The sequence below is a fragment of the Argiope bruennichi genome, chromosome 1 (assembly GCF_947563725.1).
Source record: "Argiope bruennichi chromosome 1, qqArgBrue1.1, whole genome shotgun sequence".
Classification (NCBI taxonomy): Eukaryota; Metazoa; Arthropoda; class Arachnida; order Araneae; family Araneidae; genus Argiope; species Argiope bruennichi.
In genome coordinates, this window is record NC_079151.1 from 79,386,424 (window position 1) to 79,398,934 (window position 12,511).

Consider the following 12,511-nt stretch of genomic DNA (forward strand, 5'->3'; position numbering starts at 1 on the left):
GTACAGCTTCATATTTAAACAAGAACAGAATAAGCCCATTGAAATTCAATTTATTATTTAGCTTATAAAATTTGATATAGTATTTTCTTCATTTATCGAATTAATCCTGTAATAATTTTCAAAATACTTGACTCCTTCCCTTTCGCATATGTAAATTGTTTTGTCAGTGCACTTTTGTATTACTGAAAATAAAATCATGCGCTGTGGAGCATTTGGCGTTTGAAACTTATTTGTTACATTTATTTAAAATGTACAGAAAATGGGCAAAAAAGGCTGGATTTCTATTCATGTGGCCAAACCGTTAATAAAGAAATGATTGTATTGGTATGCCTCTATTCTAAAGGTAGTCCATGCAATGGCTCAAATAACAGATCATATGTATGGTCTTCAATGATCTTACCATTTCCATGTCGATAAGTGACAAGTGTTCGATAAAATTCTACAATGAACTTCAGATATCTGTTTCAACAAAGAATTATATCAGAATTATAAACAAAGTAATTATAAATTTTATTGTCAATTGTTAACTATCTTCATGTAGTATATAAAAATCAAATACATTACTCCAAATGATGTAAGAAAAGTTTTATTGTTTTACTTTATAATGCAATATTATGGGTTTTGCATATTATATGTGTGTGTGTGTGCGACTCTTTTAAAAAATGCCATTTGTAAAGAGTACTTTTTGTCGAATGATTGCTTGATAAAAATATTGCGCACCTCCATATACCTATATATCAAAATTTATTATAGTTATAAAAAAAGACACAAACCTTTAATCCTCAAGCATAAATTAGAGTATTTATGTAATTATTCCCACATAAAAATTTTAAAAAATAAATAAGGTAATGAATTTAAATTTTCGCAAAACAAATTTGTAAATAGATTGTAAAATCCTTTTCGTTACCAATTAAAAATTGTACAATTGGGGAAATAAGATTAAAATCATATTATTTAGTTTCCATAAAGTATCATCATCATTTCTTAATTTCTTTTTGCGTTTTATCTTGGTTATTGCAAAAAGAAATGATTACTTTGTATTGAACAAGTTTTTGTGTCTCATAAAAATATTGGAAGCTATTCATAGTTACTTGTTTTAAATGTTATCATTTGCCTAGTATATCTGAAGAATTTTTAAAACACATCTCGAACGTTTTTAAGCAAACAAGAATGAAACAGAGCAAAAAAAGTAAACATCTAATATACTTTTCTTTTTTTACCGCCCATTCGATGAAAACTAAATACCTTTGTATGAAGATAAGATACAATTATAAGGCATGTCATTTTTTTCTGATGAGTCTTTCAATTTGTGTATATTTAAATTTTTAATAAGTATAAATGATTTATTTTTATTTAGTATTGAAAGAATATGCAACCAAAAATCTCTTGATGCAAATGTCTTTGATTTCAACTTTGTTGTTACGTAATGTGATTCTAAACTAAGCAGTATTCTCGTGCTCTGACCAAGGGGGTATGTTTGGTAAGGAGAAAGAAATTCAGGGATAAAATGGGCCAATAGTACGCAAAGTGTGCTCTTTAAAGATAATTTAAAATAAAATTATTGTAATAAAATAATATAACTTTTGGAATTTAAAGTGTACAATTACTTTATCTAAGTATTGCAATCTAATACAATATAGTATGAATAATGAAACAATTCATACTTTTCAATTATTATTTTATATTTGGTTTTTGAGCAAACATTTACATATCAGGTATTTATTAATTACATGAATAAAATAAAAATAGTAAGAAATAATTTTTTACAAATTTATTTAGCTTTAAATAAAAATAAAACTATGTAATTTCAACATAAAAATATGATACGAGTGCAGAAGTTAGAAAATATAGCTTTTCAGAATTAAAACGGAATATATCTATATGTTTGATACCTTAATATTTTAACCCTCCTTATTTCTAGCTTTCGTCAATAATTACTTGATTTTTTAATGTACATGAAAATATATACATATATTCAAGATTAAGGCAAAATCAATGGAGCTCTGCTTTAAAATGGTAACTTACAATTTCTTCCTTATTTTTTTTATCATAAAAAATAGGCACTGGAACGTCATTGCAGTCACACTACACCCTCTGTTCGTATATCTATTTGTTGTTTTACAAAGAATTTCTGAGATATTTCGATGTTTTTTTTTATAAAGCATCGAATGTTAATCGATTAAATATGTGTAAATGTGCGTGTTATATGATAAAGATAACATTTGTTTGCTCAAAATGTGTGTGTGCTTTTTAATATAAACTATCAATATTTTCACGTATTTCGAAATATGTTGCCAAACTCGGTAATGTTTGTTTTCAAATGATTTCTATTAATTCATTATCAATTTATGCATTAGAATTTATAAAAAGTAACTATTTAAAATTTAAAAGATCCTGCATGCAGAATTTAAATAAAATTAAATATTTCATTCTTTTTTAAAGTTTTCTTATGCTAATATAAAAATTCTTACAGATAATAAAGATGAGGATTTGAGGGAAACAGCTGTATCCGGATCTGAAATCAGTGCAATTGTAAGTGGGTTACTACCAGCATCTTCTTATAAATTCCGAATTTCAGCCGAAAATGCCCTTGGAATAAGTGACCCTAGTGAATTCATTACTGTCGTCACAGATGAAGAAGGTAATAATTTTTTTTTCAACGCTTGCACACATTTTCAACTTGTTTTGATGCTTATAGTTCTCAAAAAATATATTATCCCATAACTTGTCTATTAATCAATATGTTTTCATTTATAAATAAGAATTAACAGGCATGTTCAATAATAACAAGAAGAGAAGATTAATTTAGAACAATTAATCAATGATAGGGTGAACTTTCCTCAACAATTATTAAGGTGTAATAGGTTTTTGTGACCTTTCTGAGTTCTTGTCAAACGGGCAGGCCTTATCTGGAAGCACAGATTCCAACCTTCCATAAAATGTATCAACCCTCCATTCCAATGCTAAAAAGGCAATGCTTTTGTTATTCGTCATTCACTATTGAACGTTGTTCATCAGTATTATGGAAAGTTAACAAACTCAGGAAGATAATCAAACTCGGTATATGTCCCAGTAAACTTTCCAGTGTTATTAATTAAATGTTTAGTTATGAAACTCCGAACATGTATAGTTCAGGATTTGTTACGCAGCTAAAATGAGGTCACAAACACTGCAGACATGAATTCATTAAGTGTACATACTATTAATTCAAATAGCGACCAAAGGTGAACATGACATGCATGCCACAACGAGATATTCCCTTCGAAATTGCGGAAAATACTTTTGAGTTCCTGTTGAATATTTGCTATGAAGTATCTTCGGTTTTCTTATATATTAATATACCTACCACAACATATTTCCCAAAATAACACAATTCGAGAATTTTACGAAATTAAATACTTTATTCCCCTCGCGTTATGAGAAATAAGAAAAAAATATTTGTTGATCCTAAAAAGAATGCATTAAAGAGAAAAAAAAACGTTCCAAAAGTAACGTTAAAGAAAAAATACATTTTTTTAAACATTATTTCTACCAATACTTATGGGAAAATCTAATACTGTTACTTAAGGAAAAAATCTAGTAAAACAATCTGATATTTTTGATTCTTATTACGAGCGGATGTAAATATTGGGAAAAAATATTTACTGTAAATAATAAAAGATTAAAAAAAATATTTAGGTTAATTTTTTTCTGGGAAATTTAATTGATATTCAAGAAATATTATATTTATTTTAAAATTATTACACGTGAAAAAAACTATTATACTAAAATTTAATTACATTTTCAGCGCTTAGAATTATGTGTAGTAAACGATGAAATTAAAAAGCGATTTTTCAAAATTTTATTTATTTTGCATGCTCTTACTTTGTTTAACAATAATTTAAATTACAGTTCCTGGAGCTCCCCCATTAGATGTGACTGTTCAACCCACTGGTTCACAGTCTTTGAAAGTAACTTGGAGAGTATGTGTTACAATTTATTTATATTTATTTTTTAGATATTTGTCTTTATTGGTATTGATAAATTCACTATTGATTTGCGAAATGTACGAAAAACATATGTAATTCACTATTGATTTGCGAATTAATGAAAGAAAAAGCATATGTAAAAGTACAACTCGTTAATTAATATATTTTGAAGAAGTACTCTGCTTGTAAAATTTTAATTACTACACTATGAAAATTTAAAGTAATATATTCAAAAGTCAAATTACCGAAAAAAAATAAGAACAACTGTCAAACTACAGTGAAAAATATATAAGTGTAATGCCACGATCATCTTAAGAACACCTCATAATGTACTAATCATAATGACTAAAATGTAATTCAATATATTCATTTCAATTTTTTGACACATAAAAGCAAATTAAATTAATGTAGTAAATCAAATATAAATTCAGTTTCATATATTAAAATACACTTAGTATATAATTTTCAAAATTCTTTCTAAATCAAATAGCATTAATATTGAAAAAGAGAAGTGAGATTTCACGAACTATAATAGAGCAACTAGAAGTTAAATATAAAAAATTATGAGATCAATTTCATGATTTTATACAGTAAGGTTTAAACAATTTTTAAAGTATTTATGTAAACTGTATAAAAAAAATTTAAATTGTTAAATATTTTGATTTTAGGAAAATGTTACTTTTAAATATTGCCAAACAACTTTACCTACTTAAAATTAATTAATATTAAAAATAATAAAACAGCAATATTTACATTCCTGCAAATGACAACGATGCACCATTGGCTAGTTTACACTCAAGACTGGATTTTCGTTTATATTATTGAATTCTATTTGAATTTTTGATTAGAATTAGGTTTTAATTTCCCTAATTAGGCAAAAAAAAATGGTAGTGTATTGGCAAAATATGAAAATACCTATCACACATTTCCATTTTAAATCCTTCAAAATAGAATCAGACACTTATATACAAAGAAAATGACTACACAATTGCAAAAAATATTGTTTTAACAATATTTAAATTCGGAATGAATAAAGGAAACAAATTCAAAATATTATTATAATTTGCAGATTTTAAGTAAAATAAATTTACAAAAATAAAATAAAACCACAAAATATTAAAATAAAATTACAAAAAATATTTTTTGCATTAATCTGATCGAATCAAATTTAACACATATCTAATTGCACTTAATTTAACAAAATTATGCAGTGTTTCGAAAAAGAAATGGCAATTCTAAAATGGTCGTACTTTCCAACTTGATAATCAGTTATAACTCTAATTGAAAATATCAGTTTTAAAATTCCCATAAAAGTTTCCAGTGACAAAATTAAATTTGTACAATGGAAAGCATTATTGAAATGGGAAACATAATTCTAAGTAGAATTTGGTACCTTAAATTATTCTCAAATCTTATTGTGTTAAAGTGAATGATGATTTCTAATATCGAGGATCAAATGATTAATAGTCGAATCTTTCATGATAATAATTCTCTCTGATAATATTCAGATAAATCTTTCTTCTTTCTTAGTAATAACTTTGAGTTGATAAATGAAGTTTGAATCCTGTCATTTATTAAATTAATTCGATAATCATTTATTAAATTAATTATTAAGTTACTAAATTAATTTTATTTGAAATTAATTCGATTCTTACAATTCAACAGAGCATACAAGGGACTATCTGGAGAAAAAAAAAGAACTTAAAAAATGTATTGCAGATGTATATGGATCATGATATGAAAACGATGCTATTTAAAACATACTACATTCATTACTCAACATCAAAGAGTATCGAAAGATACGATCACAATCTCGTATCATTTCAAATATATCGAATGCTAATTAGAATCACTGAGTAAAAATAGCATTGGTCAATAAGAATTTTAACATTGGTGATTCTTTTTTAATTTCGATTTATGTGTATTTCCTAATTTGGAAATTAGTATGGTTTCAGTTTTTGCCCATCAAATTTGTGAGATATGACTTTAGAGTTCTTGAAATTAATTTACTAATTAAACTTAAGATGTAATCATCAAATTTAAAGTCTTTTCCTTTAAAAAAATTTGTAAAATAATTTCTTTGATTGGCAAAACACAGTAAGTCTGTTATAAATTAAAAATATATTTATTAGATATTAGAATTTTGAAGAATAAAGCAAAAACAGAAAAAAAACTATTTTGTTCTTCTCTAAGAGTTTCTTTTGTTAGACATTCTTGAATGTACGTTGCACAGGATTCTTCTTTATGGATTACAGTAATGATATGTAATCATACGAGTCACTTCATCGGTCTTGGTATTTCATTTGGCACTATTCATATCCTGATGTATTCTTTTAACACAATATATTAAACACAACAATATTTCATGTCCATTTCATGCCAGCGAAATGGATAGTTAATCCTTTTCAAATCAACACATTTTGTTCATTTATGTTCGGGAAACTTAATCCCATCGATGATCAAAGGTGTTTTTTATTCACCATAAAACTTTTTGTATGAAAAAAAAATATTAATATTCTTTATTTTTTTCCATGTGATTCTTCCGTTTAATAAAAGTCTTGCTGTTTAAAATTTTAATACTTAATAAATTAGCTATACTAAATTTCAAAACGTGGAACTGCTTGGGAGAAATTATTTTTCATATTTAAAACAATCATATCAAAATCAATTAAAAATGCAGAGTAAGAAAGAGAAAAATGTTAATGTCTAGTGCCATAAAAATGTAATAAACCCTTACATGAAATATAATTAGTAAGTATTATGTTATCAACATTTTTTTATTGTTTTTAAACATGAGCTTACAGAAAAATTCTTTCTTCCAAAATTGTTTATCAATGCTGAATATCTACTTGCATCTTGTTTCTTAATTACTTCCGTGTATTGAGGGTGTGGGATATTACTTTTATGTTAATGAATTCTTTCAACTTGAAATAGATTATCATTTTCAAACCATAGTATAGTTTTTCAAATAAAGAATAAATTTTGTATATCTTAGTTATTTTTATACATGCTCATTCCGATTCATAGTAATAGTAGTCTCTGCATTTGGAAATTTAACACATTCTTGAAAAGTGTTTTAAATAATCCATCTGGGCAGATTACCATCTTAGTTGTTTTAAATAATTTATTAAAATATTTGTCAAATTCCTAGCGGCTTAATTGCTTTGTATTGCTTCAAATATCAGTTCATATTTGTAAAATTCACTCAACTGCAACAATTATTCAAAACTTTTGTTAAATTATCTGTTCAAGAAATATATTTTGAAATTAATTCTTGCTTTCTTCAGGCACCTCGAAAAATTCTGCAGCACGGCAAAGTTCTTGGGTATTACATTGGTTATAAGGTAGCAGAGACCGATGATCAATTTCAATACAAAAATGTGGAAGCTACAAATGGACAAGAACTGAGTTACTTGACAAATCTCAAAAGGCTCACTAAGTACAAAGTGATTGTCCAAGCATATAACAACATCGGTGCAGGTCCAAGATCCGATGAGGTGACAGCTACAACTTTGGAAGCGGGTAAAATGTTAAAATAATATATTTAGAAATTATATATATGATCATAGAACGTGTATAATAGCAAAATATACAAATTTCTTTTTTATTAGCTTTATTCAAATAGCTGGTTTCCATTTCTTTATATTTTTATATTCTAACTATAAAATTTTCTTGAAATTAAAATTCATTACATTTAATTTATGTTGACTAAAACATGCAAGTAAGTACAAAAATATTGATAGTACTGAACAAGGATAGATAAATAATTCTCAACTACTTATTTGAGATATTATAGGCTTTAGTGCTAACTTCTAAGTACAAATATACTACTCCGTAAATACTAAAAATATTCATTTGCAATATGCTAATATACAAGTATGTTTACTCTGATGAAAAGTCAGTATAAACGTAATATTTTTTTTTATTAGAATTTCAATTAAAACTCAGCATTTTGCCAAAATTGCAGTCAGACAGTTTTCACAGTCAGTCTAAAATGTCTCTGAATTTGACTCATAATTGTACAGGAAAGTCTCACCATATAATATTCTACTTTCACTTCAATTATCTCTGAATACATTTTCAAGAATCGAAAAATGTTTCTTGTAATTTGCATTATTATTAAGAGGGCAGATTATTAACAGGCAATTTTTTTCATTACTTTCATTACTTCATCAGGTTCAAATGAACCCTAAATTGTAATTTATTTAACATTTCTAGAATTCACAAGATGGTTAGACCACCGTCATTGTACCGATTTTTCAGCACTTTTAATAAATAAGAGTTCCATTTGAGCTTTTTTAAACGAAAGTTGATTCAGAGATTAAAAGGGAAAGCTTATTTTGCAATGGTATTTTCAAATAAGCAACTTATTGCTCTATATCTATATCTGAACTGTCTTTTCTCAATGCATTCTCTCTCACTCTCTCTCTCTCTCTCTCTCTCTCTTTTTATTTTTTTATTTATTTTTTTAGATTTTTTTAGTTATTAAAATGCCTTCACATAATTTGTTGATTTTCTGTTTTTTTTTTTCTTTCAATTTGAAATGTATTACATCATGTAAGATGTTTAGTTTTATATACAACGCAAGGATTTTACATAAAATATGTTTCTTTTTTTTTATTTCCCTAGTATTTGATGTTAACTGTTGACCTTACAACACTAGTTATTATATTCAATAATTTAATCTCCACTCAATATAAAAATAAATTAAATTAGAAATTTGAGTATATTTAAGTATTAAAATATCTTCTAGTCGATTTACTGCTCTTTAGAGCCATAATTCTACGTATCTTTTGTATTAGTCAAAAGTCTTTGCATATTAGGAATCACTATTACCTATACAAAATGTGTCATTTTAGAGTATTCTTAGAAAATTAAATTGCTTTTTCATTTTTTAAGAAGTTAATACTTCCATTTTAAAAACCTAATTTTATTAAACCTTTTTTCTCATTTTTTTAATTGAATTTTTCAGTGACAGCATTTTTCAGTGACCAATATGTTTTTGAAAAGTGTATAATGCATATTAGAAGGCTATATTTTTTATTAATTATAATAATATTATTATTATTAATTTATTATGATATTGATTTTTAATTTTAAATATTATATAATTTTGCACAGATATCTGCATCATTTTCGAATAAATTAAATTCTTATGAAATTTTTAAATTAATATTAAATTTATGATATTTATATTCCGTTAGATTGAAAGGGATGTATTGAAAATATATTAGCCTTTCCCATACTGACAACTCGTCTAGTGATAAAATTGTACTTCTCCGTATTTTATTTGCAAGCTTAAGTCATTAAAGTAATATTTTCTTCTACGCATAAAACATTGCAGGTCTTAAAACAGTATATTATTCTTTTCAGCTGCAATTTATCAATTTATCTTTCAGTCAATCTTGCGATATATTGTTTGTAGGCATTATTATTTTATCTCCAAACTTTGTATCTAGCCATGGCGCCATCTAGTAACATATTAAAGAAACATTATTTCAAAGTATTTATGTTAAATTATGAATTAAGAATTGAAAGATAAAAATTAGTTAAAAGGAAGATAAATTATATTTTTCAATACATTAATAAACATGCATTTTCAAAAAATATATTAAATTTACTTATCGCATAAATAAGACAATTTAAATTCGGCTTTAGGTATCTTTAATTGCGACGAATAAATACTGAAATAGATAGTTTATTTTCATATTTACTCTGAAGCATATGAAACACAAAATCTGAATTAAATCGATTTTGATAATGTCTCTCATAGCTTATACTGTTTTAAATTTAAATAAGCAGGCATTCATTTACTACTTTTTGATGTTGAACTTGGACATCCTTATTCCCCAGGTAGCAGCACAATATTGTATTATGCAATAAATGTGTACTTTAATGGAAACATGAAATGCTCAACAACATTTTTACAAAATCTTACCGATATTGACCGACATTCGGGATATTAAATTAAGTAGGAAAGATTTTATCCATTAACGTGTATTAATAGGGATATTTTTTAAGTCAAAAAAACTTTGTAACTCTTAGAAAAAATGGGCGTATTTCTGTAAAAGTAATATATAACTATTATAAAACAATTTATGAATTGAACATGCATTAAATTTTCTAAATACACTTTATTTAGCTCCTCCAACGTCACCGGTTTTGAGTCTGCACTCTGTAACATCATCATCTATCACAGTGGTGTGGGAAAGACAGCTGGATGACACAGGTGTAAGAGGTAATCAAATTTAATTTATGAAGAAATCCTTTCAATATTTGTTGAAACTTACGGCCCTCAGTTTATATGGTGATTTTCAGATTACGCCAAGTTACATTTTACATAAGATGTCAAGAATTCGGCAAAATAATTGAATTATGTTTTCAATTATATGTTATGATTATATTAATATGGTATGGAGGTTAATTTTTAGTGATATCTCAAGGGGGCCGTAAATTTCAACTATTACTATGTTCCCTCTGTAATATTTTGCAGTTCACTAAATTGAAGTAGATAAATAATTGCAAAATACTGATGTGAGATTCAGGATGAATCAAAATTCTGTTATCAAATAATGGAATGATATTCGATTAACAAATGAGATAAATGAATTATATATGATGAATACAACCAACTTGTCTTGGGAGTAATAATATTTTAACTTACACAATCAAATGAGCTTGATATATATTTTTAATTATTATTTATAACAATCAAAATACTATTATTATGTAATATTTTTGACAATAATTTGAATCGCATCACTTGCTTCAAATTGCACTCATTTTAAATTCTCATTATTTGATCATTTCTTTGATAACTGAAGCTATGTATGAATAAATGAATCTTATTCATTTAAATAATGTCCAAAAAAGTGTTATTTTAAGGTGCTTGATCATTATGAAAACTATTGTTTTATTCATAATTTTTTATGATGACTTAATATTTTATTTTATAAATGTGCTTGTAAATTTTTTAGTCTTAAATGAACTAAAAAATTAAAAAAAAAAATACAAGTGAAATTATTTTCATTATGATACATGCTATGATTATTGTTAAGAGTTGGGTTTTTTTTAATTACACTTATTAATTAGTTTAAATAATTATATTTTAATTAATAAAATTTCTTTATTTAAATGGCAACATTTTCAGTAATAAGCGATACATATAGTTCTATGGAATGAAGAAATAATAAAATTTCATTGTGCTGCATGTAACAGAGAAGCAATTCAAAATTATAATAAAATACCACTTACTTATAAAAGAGGACAGATATAAGACAAATTCAATTTGTCTAAAATTCTGATCAAGCCAAAATGGATGCAAAAAAAAGGAATGCAGCAAGAGAAAATAAAAACTTTTAAAGTAGAAATGATTATAAGGATTTTTTTCAAATATTTAACAGATTTAAGAATTCTTATAAAATTAATGCGCATTTAAAAAGCAATTTTAATAAATGAGAGTATGTGGCACTTTTAGTGCCAATCTTGTAAAAGAAATTAGCAATAAGATTGTAATAAGACCTTTTAAATTAGCAATAAGATTAACATTTAATAATGTTCAAAGGCATTTTATTCAAAAAAAACAGACGCCTTTTTAATTAAATATTTTGCTTAGTTTTAACCTTAATTAAGAATCTAAAAATCATTCATCCACTCTCAATAAAGATATAAAGTACAGAAATATTTTAACAGATAAAAATATTTCAGACATAAAAATTATATTTATAATTTAAAATTATATATATATAATTAAACTTACAAAAATTGTATTTAATAATTTTTAGCTTTGTCTTCGAATAAGCCAAAATAAATTTGAAAAGCTAATGAAGTTTTAACTATATACTAATAGAAAACCCATGAGATAGATGTTAAATTCAATCACCAATGATTTAAGATTTAAAGATTTCTGAATTCACAAAATTCAATTGTATTATAAAGACAATCAAAATAAAAGTAGATAAGTTGTGTATCGGTTACAATGAAATAAATAAAATAGAATCTGAATTATAAAATATATATTTAAGATCTAATTAAATATTTAATCTTTTACATGACGTTTAATATTTTTATCGGGTTAATCAATATTTATTGTAAATCCCTTTGAAATTCTCCATAGAATGGACTAAATATGAATGACTCATGTTACATTCAATCAGTAATTTCGAGATCTAAGCTAAAAATGAAAAACTAGCAACATAAAGACAACTCATTTTAAGTATGTTTGATTTATTTTCAGAATATATATTGCACTATAAGACGGAAGGTGGTGGTGATAAATGGAAAGAACAAAAGTTGAGCACCAGCGGCAATCAGTACACTCTAGAAGGCCTTCGATGTGGTACAGGGTACAGACTTTACATGACAGCTACCAACAGTCTCGGAATGGGAGAACCAAGTGAAATTATAACAGCAAGAACCAAAGGAGCAGGTTGATTTACCTTTTATACGTAGAAATATTCATGCTTTCGTTTCTCTTTCACATGTTTGGTTTATGCATAATTCTTTGAATAAAAAATTAAATTCATAAATATTTATCACATTTT

General features: G+C 25.6%; 1 protein-coding gene across 2 annotated transcripts in view; it reads left to right on the forward strand.

Moving 5' to 3' along the window:
* LOC129981047 (cell adhesion molecule Dscam2-like) overlaps positions 1–12,511 on the forward strand; it is a 268,212-nt gene that overhangs the window by 186,860 nt on the left and 68,841 nt on the right. For both annotated transcript variants that reach the window (XM_056091664.1, XM_056091674.1), the window contains exons 17-21: positions 2,474–2,641; positions 3,892–3,962; positions 7,256–7,490; positions 10,111–10,206; positions 12,205–12,396. In XM_056091664.1, the coding sequence (XP_055947639.1) occupies positions 2,474–2,641; positions 3,892–3,962; positions 7,256–7,490; positions 10,111–10,206; positions 12,205–12,396 (762 nt within the window). The remainder of the gene's footprint in view (positions 1–2,473; positions 2,642–3,891; positions 3,963–7,255; positions 7,491–10,110; positions 10,207–12,204; positions 12,397–12,511) is intronic.